The following is a 22,190-nucleotide window of genomic DNA, read 5'->3' on the forward strand; positions in this document are numbered from 1 at the left end:
TTATAGTGAGATATCTTTTTACTAGACAATTGCAATATAAAAATTGGAAATGTGCGAGTATGACAAATAACACTGACATGTACTTTCATAACAACCATTAAAATGCAATGCATGCCAAATCAAATATTTCTTTTGTCATTATATTTAATAGTCTTTGTTTATAGTGTTGTCTACATATTTGTACAGCTGTTTCCTGCACTTTAATGCCTAACATACTAATATAATCTATGCGATGATGTTGGATGCTTCTGCAATCCACTTCTTAATATGCATCATTTCAGTATGGCGTGCCTGCAACAAATTAAACAATATAATCACTAATAACAGTAATAAGGTATTGTTCTGTTTCAGTTAAAATAGTTCAAAATGCTTATTACATGAGCAAGCTTTGGACCAACTGTATTCATACCTCTATCACTGATATCGGGTCATGTTTGTTGCCATGTCGAAGGTCTAAATGGTGTGCAGCACCCCACATCTTAATTGATATCACTGTTTGGGATACATCCTCTAAAATGCCACCGACATGCCAGGGATCCAAATCACCATTCCTTTTAAAAACAATGTTATACTCTAATAAATATAATACAACATCTTTTTAAAAATTATGGCGCTTTTAAAGCTCTTACAAAAATATAATGTTGCTGGCAGATTTAAGGTTGCCTGCTCCAAAGTTGACAATAGCCCAATGAGGTCTTGGTATAACACCGTATTTTGCTTTGCAATCTAAAATCATTGGAAAAACATTTGAAGTACATCATAACCACAGACTTTATTACAGTTTAAATTAAACGATATTGTAAACAGATTGTTACATACAAAATAAAGTCAAATGTAACAGCAAAGCTCAGCTGCAAGCTTCCAAGTAATTAACTTGAGTACATGATATGAACAGCTTGCGAAGCACTTTGAGTAACATACCTGAGGTACAACAAACTAACAACACACAATGCAAATGCGTAAGGGCAGAGGCAACCAAAACTCATAATGCTATTTTTTTGAGGTTATCTATACTCTATAGGTTTAGGCTATGACATAAAATGACCAATATGCATTACCAAATATTGAGAAATGTTAATTGCAAGTGGTAATACTCATAAAGGCCACTTTGATAAAAATAAATAAATTTTCTCCTACTCTTAACATAGTTTTCATAAGACCACTTCTGAGGAAGAAACATGTCTCTGACTCCATCGGCACAAAATGGCATTGTCATTTCTGTGCACCACTGATAATCCCACAGGCTACATACAAACAAGACGTTCAATTTAGCTGAAACTAGTTGACCTTAAACCAAATCAGATGTTACTTGCCAATAAGTATATCAGACAAAAATGTATTATTTCCCATTAAAAATTGCAGTTTACTTGATACTTGATACCTTACTTACTATTACATTATTTATAATCTACTTTTAAATTTTATTTACATAATCATATTTACATTAGACATAATCTATATCAGTTATTACTAAAAAAAAACCTGTTAGATATGGAAGATGATATTGCACTTGTAGTATCAAAACATGGAGTTTTTCCAGTGTAGTTATTGTAAACACTTACAGCCTCATACATAGCTTTTAGCAAATCTGAACCTTCAAATGGAACTGACAAATAACTGCAAGTTACCTGCAAAGCCAAAATACACTAGATATTGAAACAAAGGCGAGTATTACCATAGAAATAATAGTTCGATGTGAACACAACAATAAATGTAATTGTCTGAAGTAAAAACGTAACTTTGCATCAACTAAATTTTTTAATTAGGAAAATAAGAATACAGACCTTCTGTCATTTATGGGCTTGTTTTTTTAAGATTTGCAGTTTCCACTGCCACGCTCCAAATGCAATTTTGGAACTTATTTTGTGTTCCTCAAATAGATTAAAACAGATTTAACACAGTGACAAACAAACATGAGGTTAACCATTGTGAGCTGCTTTCTATATGGTGCCTGCAATGAGTTACTCCTTATTTTGTGCTTGACTTCAGAGTTCTAACCAAAAATCTACTTGATATTTTTATACAAATCAACAATCGTAGTACTGATATCTAAAACACATATTTTAAGTTCAACTGATGACTGGAAAACAACTTTAGAAGCAAAAAGTTCATATAAAGTCCAGAAAAAAACTCATAAAATGTTATTTTAAATGTTGGTATCTATCTAGCGCTGTTACAAGTTACCATCAATGAAATCAAAGCCAGGTTCCTATCGGTTCAAGTGATTTACATATCGCAAGTTGAGTCATTTTTGAATCTGAATGAAGTTATGCCGTTTCATTGGTAACTCAGTTAAGTCAAGTCGACAAATAGTGGGACACAGGACCTTCTACTTTGAGTCATGAGAAAATTTTAAACTTATACACCGTGATTACAAAGCAGCTTTTTAATCTGCTACCACAACAATAAAGTAGTTTTACATGTGTGCCTATGATCATACCAAGGTAGTATAGTTCTGTTCGAAGAGATGCATCACAAACTTTGATTACAACCCATTATTTCCTAACTTCACAATGTTTCACCAGTTTCAGTTTTCCTTCAGTTAGCTATCTTACTAACATTTTCAAGCTTTCTTATACAAGTGGATTTTGTTATTCGTACAAAATTTCAGATAAATTAGTTCAATAAAATTGAAAAATATTTTCCAAAAAGCTACAGCCAATAACGGTCTTGTTCTAGCAGTTGACCTTCACATTAACTATAAGTCACATACGATTACATATATAAATCTCTGGGTCATTTATCCAAAATTGTTTCTCACTCTGGTCAAGTCCAGTTATTTCCTGAAGGTGAAGTGCTTTTGAAACTTTATTAAGAAGCTTGAGTCAACAAAAAAATGCGACTCGACTCCAATCACTCACCGGAGTCATTATAACTATTGTCTGGGAAATACCTGTCAACTGACCCCTTGCAGACAATGCGTTAAAACGGTTTTACCGGATAAAACAAAAGTAAAAATAGTAACCTTTTACTTTATAGTTGACAGGCTACTGATGCATTTGTCAACAAGTATCACTGAACAGAATTTGCACCTTACATTTACTGGCCATCCAGGCAAAGGATTGAGAAAATTTGCTGGATATGGGTAATCTACCATTGCCATATTAGACCAACAGTCTTTTATCCAATCAGTAAGTTCCTCAGCAGACTTAAGTTGATGACAAGTATGGAATATCTCCGAAAGTTTCCTAAAAGTTGATATAGTTAGTTAGTTTTATTTCTGAGGTGTTACAGACGTACAACAATTACGCAAAGCTGGGTGGAAACTTTTTTTGAAAGAGCGTTGCTCCAGCTCCTCAATAAAAGAGAGCGCCGCTTCTGGGGTCACATACACAGTTTTCACTAGTAACATGATCTTTGTTAGTGAGACTGTATAGGAGAACTAGTAGCATGAATTCGTATTCAGACACCGTACTAGAAGAACTATGGTAGGGTTGAGCTCCATTTTACACACCAAGTGGTTGCAATAAAAGCCACAAAAGTCGGTACAAACATTTTATTAAAAAAATGCTAACATATTTCGAACAGCATTTATTCTTTATCAAAGCAGGAAATTATTAAAGTAGTTGATTATTGATTTAAGTTCTCTACAATGTTATATTAAAGGAAAAAGGGATAAATTTATAAATAAGAAATATGAACTATCTGCGTGTAGAAGACAGAGATAATGGCAGGAAAACAATGAGTCTGTAACGATTCATGGGACATGGTAGTTAAACAAAAAGGGACATGCAAAGCTGTAAACCGCATGGTGCAGATATGACGAGATATTGTGTTTGGGCTCTAGTAAATTTTAGTAAATTTTTAAAAAGAAGGAAGTGCCATTCTCGAATGTCTGTTTGTTTAATGGGGGATTTAGAATCAGTTGATAAATATGTTTTGGTCTCAAGTTGCCAAAAATGATTAAGGCTATAAAAAACCGTCTAGATTTGCAGACACCAGTAATTAATTTAAAGCGAGTGGCAAGTCCAAAAGCAAGTTGATGTTTTATGAAAGCAAACTTCTCGCTGAATATTCTGGTAAAATAGTTTTGAAAAAATTCTTGGTTAGGTAATTATAAGCAAAAGAAAATCACAAAATTGACCTTAATTGTGACGTAGATGAAGGCTGTTGTGATGTCATAGGTAATCAACTAATCACAAATATCTACTGTATATCATGTATGTATCTGTTAAAATAGCTGCCAAAATCTTGATAGGTGACGGCCTATAGCCCAACCACAACAACCAGTTCGGTTTTGGTTTGACAGATAGCATATGTGGTCCAAAGGATATCGTAATGTCATGGAAGCATATGATTAGGCTACCAGATTTTTTTGTTTGAAACAATTATAATTTATAAACTAAACTCCTATTAGCTACCCTTCTGAATTCAATTGACTACCGCAACAGCAGCATGTTGCCAAGCAATCTGACTAATCTATCACATATCAAGAGCCTTCATCTACGTCACAATGAAGGCCAAAAACTGAGACGTTTTGCAACTTTCTTTTGCCGATAACTACCTAACCACGAATTATTTTTCAAAAATATTTTGCCAGAATGTTCAGTTAATAGTTTTCTTTCATATAATATCAACTTGTTTTTGGACTTGTCTGCACTTTAACAAATTAACATTCTTCACATTTGACAAATAGATTAATTAAGTTATCAAAATAATGACAACCAGTCACAGCGTGAAGCAGATTAGATTACCAGAACTGCTCACCCATTCTTTCATTAGCATTACAGTTTTCGAGAAATTTTGTTCAAATTGTTTTCTGGTTTACATTAAATTAATCGCAAAGCAGTCAAAACTTTTTTATTTTTTTTATCCAATGCCTCGTGCATTCAGAGTGTGTCTGTGCTAAAACAAAGAGCAACTAGCAAATAACACTTCTAAATAGCGTGCTTGCGAATCGATTCTTGGCTTTAAAGAAAAGTGCCACACCAACAACAGCTTCTAAAAACGTTCAATCTCAAGCGCGCTCGTGCCCAGCTATTCAGCTATTCAGCTATAGATATTACTAGAGTTTAATTATAAGAATACCTCAAACCTCCTGTTTGTGCAACAGTTTCATTGATAACAGACCAAGCCATCTTAATATTTTTTACACATTGTGGTCCATGTGCAGTGCTTGCAAAATCAGACGTTACAACTTGATTATATTTTTCGCAATTGGTCAATCCAGGAAAGTATTTTACAGGAGCTGATGATGCAATAGCACTGAAAAAATAAAAACAAATTCAAATAGTTCTGGAAAGCATACATGAGCATATATTTTTTTTATTTTGTGACTATATATTTTTGCACACAACATGTTACCAAATACTAAAACTTTGCCTTACCCATTCACAATATGGCCATACTTTATTCTCATCCATGCGCTTAACATTCCTCCATAAGAACCACCAAATGCTACAACAGGAATACTATTATAACCAAGGTGTTCTTTAAGTTCAGTAATAATTTCTGCATAATCAGCTAAAGCCTGTTCAGCTGTAAGTTGCCCATATTGTGCAGTGGTGTTCTGCAATATATATGAACAATGTGAACAAATACTAAACTAATAGTTATTTTGTGTTCAAAAATCCATAGTAGTAGCTCTATTCTCCCCCAAAAAAGAAAGGAATTTTGCTCATTTTTAATATGATAAAGTAGTCTTTAAATGTATGACAGAGTTCAAACCAGTGGTTCTTAACCTTTTTCTTAACAAGTAACCCTTTGGAAGACCTAAGACTTCTATAAATACTGAGTAGTCTGAAAACAAACTAAGTCTGGGTATGAAAATATTCACAATTAACTGTTGATTATTATTATCAAAGGAACTATTCACTAGTAAACATATGACCTAAAAATTACCTCAGCTTATTGTGAGGGCTACATCAATTTCTCACCTACCAGGAGATGTATCTAATACGTACTTATGTGTATGACACAGTATTCATATTTATACAACGTTGAAGAAAGGCTGTTCCAATTTTATGTAAGCTTTTTTCTTCCACTATTTTATCTAATACTAATAAGGTAGAAACTAATTACATAACACAATCACTTGACTACTACTGTAGCCTGTAGGAATTTTGTATCTTGGATGCTATGTGCAAGTTATGACATCAAATACCATTAGGTCAAATTAGGACCTTAATAACACGTTTAAGTTACCATCAAAAATACTCCAAGCAGCAATACAATTATGATTTAAGGCAAGACAGTTACCAAAATACAATAGCAGGAAATAATTTTTAATGACACCAGGCACCAGCTATTCAATTATGGAAAGCTTGCTCCACAACAATGCAACTGCAATTTTGTGTGTACAAAAATTTGTTTATCCATTTTAAAGTGTTTAAAGTTCTTTTGCCTAAAGTTTGTTCATAAACGAACTTGCAATTATCAGCTTTATGCAGCAAAAGCTTTTTGAACGGGAAATCCTGCCTCAATCTTTCTAAAATCAATAGTATGAAAACATTTGCGCTCAAACTGGCGTGAAAAGTTGGCAAGCATGCTGACTGACAAAATGTTTGGTAAAAGACCAACAAAAGATGGCAAGTGGTGCTTGACAAAAAACGGGTGCTATACCACAGGTTTCATTATTACTACTTGGCATGATTTTTGCATGAACTAGACTATTCAGGTTTTTATTTTATACATTAGCTCGGTGACAGTTTATGTGGTGCTTGTTTTTTCTTTGATGAGTCATGTCAATTTTAAGTTATTATTTCATGTATTACAAGCAACCAATCAAACTTCCTAAGCTTTGCTGGTTAGACGATCAGTTAAAACGTCTTTGCTCTTCTGCTTTTTTCCTTCTCTGAATAAGGAGGTTCTGAACAAACAAGCCACATAGCAGCTAATTAATTTGGCTTATTAACAAGCGCTGCGATGAACATGCAACTTAAAATTTTGTTTACGAGACATAAATAAAAGCTAAAGCAAAGTGCTATCATTGTCGGTAACACACTCATCCCTCACGCTTAACAAATTTTACAGAAATGAAAAGCTTGTTGGTTATATAGAAGGGATATATCAATGCAAGCAAAAAATAATGATGGGTGTGAGTAATCATTGGCAAGGAAATTTAATAGTTTAAATAAGCATGATATAAACCGCTGCAATAGTCTTGGCAAAAACTACCAGGTAAACCATGTAAACTGAAAGGGGAATGGTTAAAGACAAGTAATCCACTTAAATTGTAATGCAAAATTTAACCAAAAACCGGTTGGTAAACATAGGTGCAAAACCACTAATACAAAAAAATACTTTATTTTTTTAAAAGTTTTGAAAAACAATTTTGCCGATTGCAAAACACAAATTAAAGGACAAATTGCTCACCACTGAAGGCTGAATGTCACCATATGGCTTGGATTCTCCATAATAACGATGTTCAGCAAACACTACCATTGCTTGAAATACAGGTGCAATATCCCAGATAAAACCCTACATGGTAATAAACATTGTTTACAACTTATAGAATAACGCGCATGGTTCATGGTCCTTACAATAATGGTCACTTCACTTTTGTGCATTGAGCTATACCAAGCCAAAATTAATCCGTTTGTATTAAAAGCCATAAACACATTCAACTGGATACATGTGTACTATAAACGTAGTTTACATGAACAATAAACTACGTCAATATTAAATTAATGTTTTCAATAGCCTATACTGTAACTAAACTATGATATACCAAGCAAAGAAAAATAGAAATCATGGAGTACAATGCAATCCGCACATATCATTTTTTGCGATTGACTAGTAAACGATGATCATCATATGTATATCTCCGTATTATACTGTAGCGGCCGGGATGGCATTTTTTAATACCATCACATTAGTTTTGGAAAAGCGTTTTCCAGTTATTGATTGAACTTTGTTTTATGATAACATTTCAATTGTCGTTTGATATTTGGAAACTTGCTCTAAATAACTTCGTTTGAAAACTCCGTTTAGTACGTTACCAGGTTGTTTCATAACGCGCTAGTTTTAACTGAATGTAATCCCCATTGCCAACGCATTGTTTTTATCGTTCACACGTCCTGAAATGTTCGTGTTTTTTTGTCGGATATTTCCGCTCACATCGCTCCACGTTTTATAAGCTCGAACTTCTACGCGAGTAAACGGTCAGACGGAGAGATACAGAGAATTGTACGATCGTACTACGTTAGTCATGGTGATTGCAATTCATGAGACCTGTTTCAAGCATTGATTTTACTAAGTTTGTGATTATGCGTATTATTCGGAACGTGTACAGTACCTACAATAAAAAGACCTTTTCTGGTAAACGGTATCTGTTGTAATATAAAAGCTTTCGGCTGACAAGAGGTTAGAGAATTCTAACCGCACGCAACCACAGAGTCAGACAATTAATTCAGCAGGTATACTAAGTCAAAATAACAAGTTAAGACAGATAAGCTGTGCAGCTGCTGCATCAGCCTCTGCAATACCAAGAATTGTTAATAACAAATTTATATAAAGAATGTAAGTTTAAACTTGCCGTGTTGTTAATAAAAGCTGTGATGTCACCTTCATTCCCTGTATAGAAAAAAATTGGTCCTTTTCCTTTTTTCCAGTACTGATTTGACACAAAGTATCGTTGCATAAATGTTGTGTTGACAGTGGGATTAAAGTGATCCAGCTGAATTGAAAAACATTAATTTTTATCACTGACCCATCTTGCTTTTGTACAATTTTAAATTAATGTATAACTAACACATTAATAGCCCAACAAGACTTAAAATACTTTAAAAATTACAAGCTATTTTGTTCTTGCGGTCAGGCTTTTTTGCACTAATGGTTTTATAAACAAAATACCAAGTCTTATTCTAAACAACAGAAACGTAAAGTTTGACTGGCGTTTGAGGCGGTATGATATTATTTTAACTATTATTACTAGCGCTGTAACTAAATCAAACTTTATGACTCAAGAGAAATCAAGTAATTATAACGTACATACACTGCCTCAAGATAGTTTAACATTGCCTTCTTATATTTGGCCTTCTTTGTATTTAACTTTCACATTAACGTCATGTGAAAAAGTTACTCATGTCGTTTTGACAATTTTGCATTATACAACTAAATAAAGATTTGAAATAATGTGGCCATATACGACACAACCACAGTGAAACCAAGCAGTTGCATAGGCCATTACAAGTACCACATCCTACAAAGCACTGTTTATCAAATTGCACAAAAAGGTTGTGGTTTAATCAAGCATCTCAGGGGTTAGCTTTAACAAATGTAAAGATCATTGAATGTTTTGTTCATGCATTTTGGCAGCTATTAAATCTTTACCTTGGTAGTCATCTAAGCACATACCTGGGTTTATAATCAAAACTAGACTGTAGCTCTATATTATTTGTATACTGCTACTTGTATGATTAAAAGCTATTCAAACACTTTTATCAAAATATATACTTACCAAAATATAAAACAATAAAATAAAACCTTTATCAAATATATAATGCAAATAATTTTTGACTAGTTTGCTATTTGAAGATAAACAAACTAACCAACAGCAATAACAGTAACCTACTATTGTTGATGGGGTAACAATGCTAATGACATTTATACTTTATTTTTTTAAAGGCCACAGGTTCTGGTTTAACAAAAGAAGAACAGAGACAAAAAGACGGACAAACCTGTTTCTCCTGCCTTGAAAGATAAGTACAAAATATATCACATGGGTAATAAATTTCGACACCGAATGGAGGGACATTTATGCTCATACACTAGACATATATTTTGGTGTGAAAAATGTTTGGGAGATTGCAACATACCATTATCATGGGGTGTTATACGCCAATTTATGTGGTACTAAGTAGTTACATATTTCCGTGTTGTGCATTTTACATATCTATGCCAAAAATTAGGGACCTGTTTCGCAACTTACATACATAAGTGATTAGTCACATATTACTAAGGGTCCTAAACCATGGGTTTGTTATGGTCAAGTACGTTATTAGCCTAGGTACAGCAGTCTTACAAAAGGAAATACTCATAGTCATAACATTAAAATTATTCTAGTTTGTAAACTAAGTGCAAAGTGTATCCCTGCACATCATCCCTATTTTCCTACATCTATTGTAACTGGATTGCACTACTTACACATGCCCAATATGCAAACATATAAAAGCTTTCCAAACTACATCAAGAGATAAAAATCAAATCATAATTTCACTTTTCACATCAAAATTATTAATCTCTAAAAAGTTACAGGATTAAGAACATTTATCTCATGCATCACTAAGTTCCTAAAATTATCTTGGCTTTTAAAATGTACATACTGCAGTCTTTCATAACTGTCTCTGAAAGATATGAACGCTACTTTTAAGTGGGAGTAGGGGAGGGCCACCACAAAAAGAAATTTGAAATTTTGAAACTGTAGTAAGAAATACATTGCGGGGAAAATCCTTTACACTTCTCACTCCTCCAAGTGTAATGGAATGAATCACAGCATGTTACTCATTTTGAAAGGAATGTAGGCCTATCCTGCCCCAGTTTAACCATATCATCCATGCCAAACATAAAAATCGTTGTGATATTACAAAAAGTGCTATGTAATGTTAGAATAGTTTAAAACTCAACTGAGGCCAAAAAATTGTTGGACGTAAGTAAATATGCTTTGTCTTAGGTATTAGCAGGTAAATCGGTTATAATTCTGATCAAGCATTAATTATTATCATTATATTCATTATTTTCAACTCAAAAAGCAAGTCAGCAAAGTTTGTAAATCTTATGCTTTACTGAACCAGACTTTGATTAGAAAAGCAGACAAAATATTAATAGCTGAAATTAATAGTGTATTATATGCAAAATTATATAGCTACCTGTACATTATTACAATTATAATAATTCTTAGCTTATATTTTCACTTAGTATCACCACACACAGTCATGCCCATATCCTAATTTAGCCACAAACAATTGATTACATTTATTTCTTTGACACGTAATCTTTTCACACACTACTTCAAATGATCAAGATATGTTTACTCAAGAATAAAAGAAAAAACTTTTAAACATTGATATACTTCAATACCTTTTGTTCAAATAAATGCAATTCTGGATAAGTGTAATTATCGTTTCTTGGCAAATTCCAGCATGATATCAACACAGGACAAAAAACGACTAAAATACCAAGTAGTTGGATACCAGTATTCATTGCAAATGTCAGATTGCTTTCGGAAAAGTAAAAATCTTATATCACTAAAGAACAAGTCTATTTATTTGCAAAAGTTAAGTTACTTTCAGAATGGATAATCAGCGTAAAGCTAGTTTCCGGTTCCATTCCATGGTTACTTATTAAAAACATGAAGCTGGTTACCGATTGCCTGGTTACTTATTCAGTTATATATTTGCAGTTCGAATGGGTTGTCCATAAAATCATTTGCTCCCTGTTGTAAAATTCATAATTTAAAAAAAATTCATAAAAGTCCAGTACATTGGAACAAGTATATATTGCCTTGTTTAAATTAATGTCAATTGAAAAAAACATATATTCAAAGCAATTATAAAAAATTTAATTAAACTCAATAACTTGGAATTAATTTGTTAACAAGCCTTTGTTAACCAACCCACTATGTTTTGTGACGTAACTTACAAAAAGAAAAGGTATCACACGATGAGACCTAAATGCATTGGATCATGTGTAAACTTTAAGGGAAACCCAATGGATAGAAAGTAACAATGCTTACAGCATACCATATCAGTGATCGTTATGAAATCGCTCATAACATTTTGATAGCTCATTAGTTTAACATCTAGACCGTCTGGTTTGCAATTACAATATGTGTCAACAGGTGGGGCGATTTGTTTGCCAGCACAACATTCAAATGTACCACAAACGCAAAGTCTGTCCAACTATTGATACAAGAAACACAAGTTTTCTTCTGTAGGGGAGTAAATAAAAGTCAATCACATCCATGTAAAGCTGTAGTGCTAAGCGAAGCGATCCGGAGCTCGATGACGGGGCTAGTAGAAGTCAGTATTAGCAAATAGCTGGCAATATAATATTCTCGGCTGTGTAGAAATTGTTTATTGCAACCTCATTTTATATATACATCATATCAAATTACATGTATTTGATTTTCTAGATGTATTTGAATTTATTTCAACGTCAGTTACTTTGACGTAAATTAATTCCAATTCCAAAAGTTTAACTTTTTTATAAAATCATATAAGTTTTATAAAATTATAAAACAACTTTCTTTTGATTTGTTTGTATATTTTTTAATTGACATAAATTTAAACAAGGCGATATAAATTTGTTCCAATTTACTTGAATTTTTATGATTTTATTTTAAATTATGAATTGTACAAGAGGCAGCAAAAGATTTTATGGATGACGTATATGAACTGCAAACCCATCATTTGCAAGAAACCAGGGAACCGGTAACCAGCTTGAACTGCGAATAAGTAACCAGGGGACCGGGAACTAGCTTCACGTCGGTGTATAGATACTACCACCAACAGTGTACGCCTAGATGCAGAGAGTGCACCGCACACTTAACTTTTGTTTTGGTTGTGGGACACTTTGAAAAAATAAACTAATGCCATCCAATACTTTCAAACAATGACAAGTTTAGGAATTTTGAGAAACGTCATCAGCGTTTGTTTATCTGTCAAACATCACTTATATGAATAGAAAAAACAAATTTGAGCTTTGTTTATGAAGTTGTCTACAAATACTTAAAGATTCATTCATTACAAAACTGTGCTGACACTGACGGTCGAAAACGTTAAACGTATTAGCAACAATGATAATAACGTCATAACGTTTATAAACCTTAAATAGCAAAATTCCCTTTTGAGCCACTCTTTTGATACTTACATATCTTTCGCTAGCTTGAACTAGAACTAATTAAAAAATATTTTGACTATGGCTGACCCATAGAATACTTAATATACACAAAGTCTTTGTTATTAGTATTCTATGGTTGAATCATATGAATTGGTTGAATCTTGTTTTACGCATAGATATCCTTGTTTTATAGGATATCTATAATCTTACGTAAGGGTACGTCCCTAAGCCAAAACCTATATTATTTATTAGTAGGGCGATTATTTTTTGACTTGTCAAAAAAAGTCAAAAATTTGTCAAATTTATAGCGTTAAGTCAAAAATTGTCAAAATTTTTTACCAATTCAAAATTGTTTACAAACTGCATTGTCGTGGTGTCGTAGAGGTTTCAGGTCAGTGAACTTTTCATTTTACACATTGTAGTAAAATACCTACTTTATACTGTTGTAAATGGCCCATTGTCTACTTATTGTGAATCATAAACCATTACCGGTAAGTTTAATAATTAGGTTGATATGGTGTGATGCTCAACACACCTCAAAACGTGTAAAATTTTTGGTAGGTTCTAAGTCATTTTGCGGCAGCTGTAGGTAAAGTGCAGCTCTTGCTTCGGTTTTGCTTTAGATACTTCATGTATCTTTAGTTTAGTGTAGACCTATTGAACAGTTTTTGTTGTGTCTTAGCTGCAGTTTTTTGGCAGTGATTTGTAATTAGCTCATTTCCCCTTTCAGAATAGGCTAGGTCTGTGTTCAGATTTTTGCCTTTCTGTTAGACTTCTGTTAGACTACAATAAATTTTAAATTTTTGTACAACAATGCGTAATTAACTACTTGAGTTCTTCATACGTCAAAATTTGTCAAAAAAAAGTTTTTTAATGTCAAAATTTGTCAAAAGTTTCAATTTTTAGGTCAAAAAATAATCGCCCTAGTTATTAGTCATTAGTCAATTTAAACTAAACACCAGTAAGCCAAGGTTGTCTAGTATATTATGCAATGAATGACTAGATCAACGTGATAGAGTAGTTCAGAATTCATACAATTCTAAAAAGTTGTTTGCTTGTTTTCATGCTTTCGGTTTTAATCTTATGGTTAAGGCCACAATACAAAATTTGTCTTATGGCGATTTCTCTAACATAGACCAAATGAAATAAAGTTTACTTCAAAGTGGGAGGTAAGTCCAAAAGCAAGTTGGCCTTAAATCAAAGAGTGGTTGTCAGTAAATATTACTGGTGAAAGAATTTTTAAGAATATCCATTGGTTAAGCAATTATTACCATAAATAAGTGGCAAAAAACGCCAATACCATGTTTCCTGCACTCCTCTTACAGCCAAATAAAGAGTATTAGGTATAATTATACTTATTGTATTGTTTATTTTTTGTTATTAACTGTGCAGAGCGAAAGTTACGATACTTAACGTTGTAGTTATAGCACAATAAAAAACATGCTCATGAACAGTTATCAAGCAGAAAATAGGGACAAAGCCCAAGGGATTAAAACATGCAAGATAACAATAAAACAATTGTGCTATAAGATGGTGGGTTAGTTTGGCCACCAAACCCACAAAATAATTCTTAAGTTTAACAAATTTAGGGCCAAAATAACAAAAACAACAAAACAACTACATTGTTGGAAAATGTAGAGGACATGTTCCCAAACATTAAAAACAAGTATATTAATAGCAGAAATAAATATATAAACTGACATGGTTAGATTAAAATGACAATGTATATCTTAAGTGCAAAACAAATGGATGTTTAAAAAAACCGCACAAAAGAAACTCCATCCTAAGAACCGGAATCCCGTTTTTGTGGCCAAGAGAGGGCACGATATTGAGGACTACAAGTGCACTAAAAGATAGACAGTACAAATCAAACAAAAGTATAATAATGTCATTAGGAAATCATGCCTCTTCATTCCCTTCAACTACAGTATTTGTGATAAATAGTGGATACACCGACTATGGCGTATACACACTAGTGATTAGGATAACTATGCTACAATAGCATATTAAAATACACAATTACAGAAAAAAGAAATGTCACAAGTCAATTTTGCTCAAAGAACATCTTTGTAAGAGATCCGCGATTCAGAACGACCACAACCAGCATTGAGAGCGACCAGAGACCACGATCACTCTAAATTTGACCGATGATAATAAAAAAGCCGTGCCAGCTTGTGAAGACAAATTTTTTCATCCCAATTGAAATTTTATGCAGCTACAATGAATGAAAACTAACAATAGAAAGCAAATAAAAATTTGGCAGTCAACGTTCAAAAGGAGTTTGCTAACCTGTATATAGTTGCTATATTAGATTATAGGCTATAAACAATGTTAAATAAGCTAAAAAAATAGAAAACAGCTTATGGTTGTAGTTGTTAGTGGCTTTTTAAAGTACATGCAAATTTATGACGACCTTTTATTGGATCAGACAGAACATTCCGAAATTTACCACCAAAAAATTTTATTGTCTGCTGCATAGTGCTTTGGCTGTAGTATGGGTATGGTAAAAACAGTTTATTTCTGTTTCTTGTGCCAATTGAGTAAATTTCTTTGTTAATTTTAAAGTGGTTGTCAAATACAGATGGCAAGATTTTATTGATGTATCTGTGCATAAACATGTTGGTTTCCAGAGATAACAAGCCATTTATTGACCAAATATCAAGACTTGTGCCTGAGTGTTTGATATTAGAAGATAAACTCATTATCATTCTACGAAACTTATCACATGCTTTTTGCATATGCTTTATCAAAGTATTTTGTCCATGACACCAAACAGAGATACAGTAAGGTAAGTGAGATTCCACCAAACTATGATACAATATAAGTAAGCCACGATTTAAGTATTGCTTAATTTTTATCACTGCACTCATGTTCAGTTTTTATTTTCTGTAGTATAGAGGTCATATGACATTTCCATGATAAGTTTTCACTCAGGTGAATGCCAAGAAACTTTACTATGCTAATGTGTTCAATGCATTGTTTATTCATTGTTAGAGGTATTGAGCTAGAATGTTTAGGTTTCATTGAGAAAATGATGAAATTTTTTTTTTTTTACGTTATGAGTTAACTTGTTGGTGAGAAGCCAATCAATTATTCTGGCCAATTCCATGTTTGCTTTCTTAATTAGCTTATCTATGCAATTCCCTTGAACAAAAATAGACGTGTCATCTGCACACATGATAGCTTTCGCATTTTGTAAGCGCCTTACAAAATCATTTTTGTAGATCAGAAAAAGTAATGGGCCTAAAATAGAGCCTTGGAGATTTCCGTGCTGTAGGTTGCACTCATTGAATGAGTATGTGTTATTTAATTGAACAATTTGTTTTTCGTTGTAAAAATAACTTTTAAACCAATCAAATGCTGGTTCTCTAATACCATAATGCTCTAGTTTACATAGTAAAATTTCATGATCAATTGTATCGAATGCTTTTGAAAGATCCAAGAATATTCCAAGAGTGATCTGTTTTTTTTCAAAAGTTTCTGTAATGTTGTTAATAAGTAAAATGGATGCTAATGCTGTAGTATATTTTTTTCTAAACCCGAACTGATTAAATTATCATAGAAAAAATTTTGCCTGTCAAGAAAACTGGTTAGCCGTATGTACATCAATTTTTCCAGTATTTTGAATAAGCAAGACAATAGACTTATGGGTCGGTAGTTGTTGCTGTCTTCAGCCTTCCAGTTTTTGAAAAAGGAAGTACCTTTGAAACTTTCATTGTATCTATAAATTTACTTTTAGACAAAGAAAAATTAAAAATGTGAGCTAACCCAAGCAAAATATTGTCTGGGCATAATTTTAGCACTTTAGAAGATATTTCATCCAAACCAGCATTTGATTTTTGTTTCATTTGGCTAATAATGCGTTTGATCTCTGACCAAGAATAAAGATTATAATGCTGTACCAGTGAGTAATTTAGACAATTTTCGTGACAGTGCAATCACTTCCTCCACTATATGTAACAACACATATGCTTAAATCCAGAAGACTTGTCAGTAATTATGTTGAAGAAACACTACATCAGGTAGTGAAGCAGTGCATGTTTAACTTCGAGTTTGGTGGTTGTTGTAGTTGTTATCAGCAGTAATTACCATTATTATTTTCCTGTACATTTTAAACCTTTCAGTTTGTAAATTTTCCCATTATGAATGCATGCTGATAACAGTCAGCTTTATTTTTACATCCCCATCTTGTTTATGACGAAAAATATGATTGATTAATTTTCTAATATTCCCAAAACCAAAACCAAATCTCAAATTTTATTTTAATTATAACAAAAATGGCAGAAAGTATGACGTAACATCGTGAAATGAACATAAGTACCAGTTGGTGTTTAGTTGCGGGTGACATTTATTGTCAAATTTTAGCATAGAAAGATGATAGGTGATAGTATTGAGTGTGCTCATGCTTTTGCTCTTTTATAAAAAAAAAGGAGTGTGCTTGTTTTGTCACCCTCCTTTTTGGAAGCCATTTTCATTAATAATGATCATGTCCTTACAGAACAGATGAGGTTTTACTGAAAGCAATATTCTTGTAATAGTGAAAACATCTGACAAACTTCAAGAATTTGTTCCTAAGGTATGTGTATATATATATACAGTATATATATATATGAAATAAACTTTAGAAATTATTTTACCTGAATGGGTGACCTGATCTTAATATATTACTTACTAATGCCTTTTGCTGCATAACTTTGTGCCAGGGGCGGATACAGCCGGGGTTTTAAGATGTTGCAACAACACCTTCAGCAGTTAAAATAATTTTTTCACACACTGCTTAAAATTTTTTTTGCTGGTTAAAAACAACTAGTATGCATTCCAACGCTAGCATGCAACACAACACGTTTTCTAAAACACTTTTATGGCAAGAAGCAAGCAGTTTTCTCCTCTCACCTTTCTCTCTGTCAATTTCACAATTTTTTTCTCTTAGGTATCTTTGAAATGCTCGCAATTTCTTTAAGCGCTGTATAGCGGCAAATAAAACCGCATTGGTGCTATCAACAATGCCTGGCGGAAATGCAGTTAAAGTTTTATTTTTCTGCACAAAGCATGTCAGTGGCCCATGTTGTCTTCTACACATTGGGTCGTGTTTTTGCTTTAGAAAATACTTTTCAGGAAAAACGATAAACACAATACATAGTGGTACTGGACATGTAGACATATATCAGATTTGGCAACTGCACTCGTCATTACAAACGAAATAAAATAGCACGATTAGTCGCATTTTGCCATACAATTATCTGGTTAGTAGTTAGTATCATGGTTATTTCACTTAATTATTAAAATATGTCTATTTTTGCACTCGTTGTATATAATGATTACAATTATATCATTTTGGTGTTGCCATCTTAATTATGATACTACATGTGCCTGTGTAATTTGATTAACCTCTATATCTGGCCTGCTGCCCACGATCAATTAACAGATAATGATGATAACTTGGGCAAAAGTTTATTTGATTTTCTCAACTAAAAACTTCGCTTGATGGTATTAAAAGCGGCCATCTCTTTGTTTTCACTAACCACTATCAAAGAAAAGAAACTAGACATGTCCACAGAGTGTAACTATAACAAGAAACATTTTAATTGCGCTAATAAACGAGAGTGGCAATGTTCACAGTTTGCATCATTGTTGTGTATGTCATCATGGTTAAGCTAGACAATGACTTACTAACACAAATAGAGAAAAGCTGCTCAAATACCAATAATGCATACAACAATATATATGGAACTCTCTATTTCTTGTGTTTTGTTTTCTGCTAGTAAGATTTTCCTACACAAGTTCCTTTGCGTTATCTTATTTCCTGGTTTTGTTAATCACGTTGTATCAAAGGTTATGGGGCAATACAGATATAGCCTTGCAATTAGATATGTCTGTGTGCACTGAAGCAGTGTTTTGAGTTGTAATGTAATTATTGCTTTTCGAATAATGTATCCAGGCATCATTAACAAAGGCATTCCTTTTTTGCAAAAGTATCAATGACCAACAAGCATCGCACTCAATGAAACGTGTTACCCCTGGTAACCATGGACTCTTGTAGATTTGCAGGTGGTGTTTGGGTAACTCAACAGGGAAAGCAAGCAGTGGAATGGGCTAGGCTAAGAATGATTTAATCTTCTAACAAAAAGAACATATATATCTTTAGCTCACTAACCAATACACCCAAGGATGGTGATATGAAAGCAAATAAACTTGGCAAAATTCACGTTTCTTGGGGAATCCCCATTTTAAAAACTTCAGATGAACGGAACTCCACCCCCCAAATGATTTTCTAGATCCGCCCTTGTCTTGAACTAATGGTACCTAGGACACAAAGTTTGATACATTTATAAATAAAGTTTTTATATCATGAATGGAAACATATTAAAGATGGCTTATATGCTGGTAGTTACGATAACTTCTTATTTGTGGTACCAATAATTAATAGTTGTATCATAAAGTGGGGTGCTACAGAATTGAAATATTCATTGACTGTTACGTTTTGAATAGGAAGAGCGTTGTAGGTGTGGCCAATGAAATTCTGAAACTGTGTAATCTAGAGTCGCATGTAAACCAAACCTATTTTTGGACTTGCATCTACGAAAGTAGTACTATGCCCAAGTTGTTTACGGTATTTTTTAGCACAGCACATGTACAAAGGTTCAAATAAACTCAAAGCTAGTTCTTCTGTAATACTGCAATTGTTCAATCAATGGCAGATAAATTGTGACTGTTGGCAATGTGGCAAAGGACATTTTACTTTCATTTCCATTTTGACTATAACTGACTGACTACACTGATGAAAAAATTAATTTTTTTTCATTTAAATTTTATATGGCACTATGGTAGTATAGGTTAATTTTGAAAAATATCTTGTGGGCCCACCCGGAAGTACTCAACGGGCCACTTATGGGCCACATGTTAGGCACTTCTACTGTAGAACTTGTTTTTTGATTATGCAGATGAAATTGATTAATCGCATATCCATTATATCAGATATTTTTATGCGATTATCCGAAAAATGTATTTAAGTGATATGCTCCAGAAAAAAGGTTTACCATGAACAGACGGCTGTGTATTCTATGAAACTATTCTCTGACAAAGCCACACAAACGTCACTCCCAGATAAACCGGTGTGTTCAGTTTATGCGCTCGTGGATACCTTTAAAAACAAAGCAATCGGGCCGAAAAACAGGAGAAGGCATATACCCCAGACTTTCAGACATTTTATGTCTTATCTGTTGAAATACAGCGCATGTGTCATTATGCTTAAAACAAAAAAAATCAAAGAAATTTACATGTGAATTTAGGCTAATCGTTACAGTCTGTTTAGTTTGTTTTCAAGAAGCATGTATACCAATATTAAAACACTTTTTGGACAATATTCAGCTCCTGTTAGTTACATTGTAACATTCCTAGTTTATTAATATTTAGGTTTGGTTCATAAATACTGATGAAAGTCATATTAACTACACAATTTGATTTGAACGTTCTTCACAAAAAAAATTAGGATAAGATAGAATGTCTCACTTTGTTGTTTTTTTTTCAACCTTTTACACTGATTGCTTTCATACAAATGTAAACACTAAACAGTGCCTCGGCAGGAACGCAGCAAATTGCGATGAGCCGATTTCGTCTGTATTCAACATTTTTTTGATTTTATAATCTCAAATATAATTTTAATGTGCTCAAAACTTCTTGTGTTTTATGACGATTTACTTGATTACTTTCAATATACAAGTTAAAAAAACTACTGATGTCGTCTACATTATCTAAATTTTTGGCATTTTGTATAAAACAAAATCAATTTTTGTGTTTAAAAGACAGAATTTCAAAAACAAATACAAGTAAATTAAAACAACTTTCACCGACCTGGTAAAAGGTGTGTTGAACTTTCACTGACTTCACTCGACCACAGACAGTTGTTCAAATAATCTGTCTTTAATACTTCATACTTGACCCAATATACCACATCCTGGTGTTACTAGGGCCAAATGGAAATTTAAAAAATAGTTCATTTTTACTAATAGATAGATTAAATATATATAGAAACTTTGTAAACATCAAGATAAAGAAGTGGCTCCAGTGGCTAAGCTTTATGGCAAATGCTGCTGCTATTAGCTTAATATAATGCTACATTAAGAATGCAAATTACAAATAGTAGTTAAAATTCATAATATAGACAATGTTTAAACTTAAAATACTTTTTCGTGAATTATTAACTAATGTTTCATGGTGTTTAGCTCTGCAAATATGTGTTTTAGAGCTGTCTGCTGGACTTTTAAAAAAATTCTTTTAAGTTGCAGACCGAGTAATTCTGCACAAAAACACTGTTACACAGTTTTGTAACACTTTTAGTAGGAATGTAGTCTCGTCAAAAGGAATTTGTAAATGTTGTCATTAAAACAAATGAATATTGTAACAATTTACGTTACAGCAATTATTGCAAGTGTATTTTTTGTTCAGTTTGGTCTCTTAACAGTATTTGTATCAACTCTAAGTTAATGATGAAGCGAGCACAGATTTTGAAGCCATGCGAATCTTTAGCTATTGATACAGTTGCGGTTCCTGTTGCACCTCCAAAAGGCTTAGTGGTGAAGGTAACTATACAGTATTTTGGATACCTATATCACTGGTCTAGCCAAATTTTCTGGCAATGAGTTTGATTTCTGATTGCTGCCACTATTTCACTGAGAAAAAATCTTCCGTTTCAAGCTATTTTTTACAGTTTCTTCTTAACCTAACTTAAATTTTATAACTTAGAAACCTAAACTTAGTCTAAGTCTGCCTTCTTATCTAATTCTAACTCAAATAAACAATTAAGTAGGGAACACATTTGAGACATTTACAGCTGTTTTTATGTGAAAATCAAGGGAAACAGCTAAAAAGCTCGCATTTACCTTCAACACGAGAGATAAACTTTAGCCTGAACTTGCAATCAGCAAATTATAAGAACAAAACATCGCACATTTCTATTACATGAAACTTTTTCCACTTTATTTTGAACACATCTTTTTAAATATATACATTTTGAGATGAAACGACCACTTAAGTCAAATGGAAGCAAGTATTTTTGGTAAATTTTAGTGGAAAACAGAGTTTATCATTGCAATAAAAAAATCTGTTTCATCCCATGATCAATAATTATCATGACAAACTTATACTCTTAGACGGCATTTGGTGGAATATGTCATTCTGACTTACATCAGTGGGAGAATGAAATTAGACAAGGTTCAGAAGGTGTACTGCGATATACAGACAACCCATTTTACAAGCTTCCAGTGGTTCCAGGCCATGAAATTTCTGGAGTAGTGCACTCAATGGGCAGTGAAAGTGAAACAGGTACTCTAGCATTACTATAGATCGTCATAATACTTTTTCGGAAAGTATAAGATTGTGGTTTATATGGTTTTAAATTTATTATTTAACAC

The 22,190-nt window shown here is 32.9% G+C and overlaps 2 protein-coding genes across 8 annotated transcripts in view; one reads left to right on the forward strand and one right to left on the reverse strand.

Moving 5' to 3' along the window:
• LOC143463295 (lysosomal Pro-X carboxypeptidase-like) lies at positions 1 to 20,783 on the reverse strand. Of its 2 annotated transcripts, none has more exons than XM_076961746.1 (11): positions 20,632 to 20,783; positions 8,477 to 8,617; positions 7,315 to 7,419; positions 5,328 to 5,509; positions 5,029 to 5,205; positions 3,038 to 3,188; positions 1,483 to 1,628; positions 1,138 to 1,244; positions 630 to 726; positions 410 to 551; positions 1 to 291 (listed from the first exon to the last, which is right to left on the reverse strand). In XM_076961746.1, the coding sequence occupies exons 2-11, from the start codon at positions 8,579 to 8,581 to the stop codon at positions 226 to 228; spliced, it is 1,278 nt and encodes a 425-aa protein (XP_076817861.1). In that variant the 5' UTR covers positions 8,582 to 8,617; positions 20,632 to 20,783; the 3' UTR covers positions 1 to 225. The 2 variants fall into 2 exon arrangements, with proteins under 2 accessions (XP_076817861.1, XP_076817860.1); XM_076961745.1 differs by lacking the exon at positions 20,632 to 20,783 and adding an exon at positions 11,020 to 11,208.
• The window catches only part of LOC143463297 (alcohol dehydrogenase-like), a 16,508-nt gene continuing 7,354 nt past the window's right edge, over positions 13,037 to 22,190 (forward strand). The window contains exons 1-5 of one of the 6 annotated variants that reach the window (XM_076961751.1): positions 13,061 to 13,171; positions 15,411 to 15,568; positions 17,279 to 17,356; positions 21,226 to 21,359; positions 21,930 to 22,101. In XM_076961751.1, the coding sequence (XP_076817866.1) occupies positions 21,264 to 21,359; positions 21,930 to 22,101 (268 nt within the window). In that variant the 5' untranslated portion in view covers positions 13,061 to 13,171; positions 15,411 to 15,568; positions 17,279 to 17,356; positions 21,226 to 21,263. Of the gene's footprint in view, positions 13,172 to 13,781; positions 15,569 to 17,278; positions 17,357 to 21,225; positions 21,360 to 21,929; positions 22,102 to 22,190 lie in introns of those variants that run through there. The other 5 variants (XM_076961752.1, XM_076961755.1, XR_013118284.1 and 2 more) reach the window with 5 other exon arrangements.

Source organism: Clavelina lepadiformis, chromosome 6, assembly GCF_947623445.1.
Source record: "Clavelina lepadiformis chromosome 6, kaClaLepa1.1, whole genome shotgun sequence".
Lineage (NCBI taxonomy): Eukaryota > Metazoa > Chordata > Ascidiacea > Aplousobranchia > Clavelinidae > Clavelina > Clavelina lepadiformis.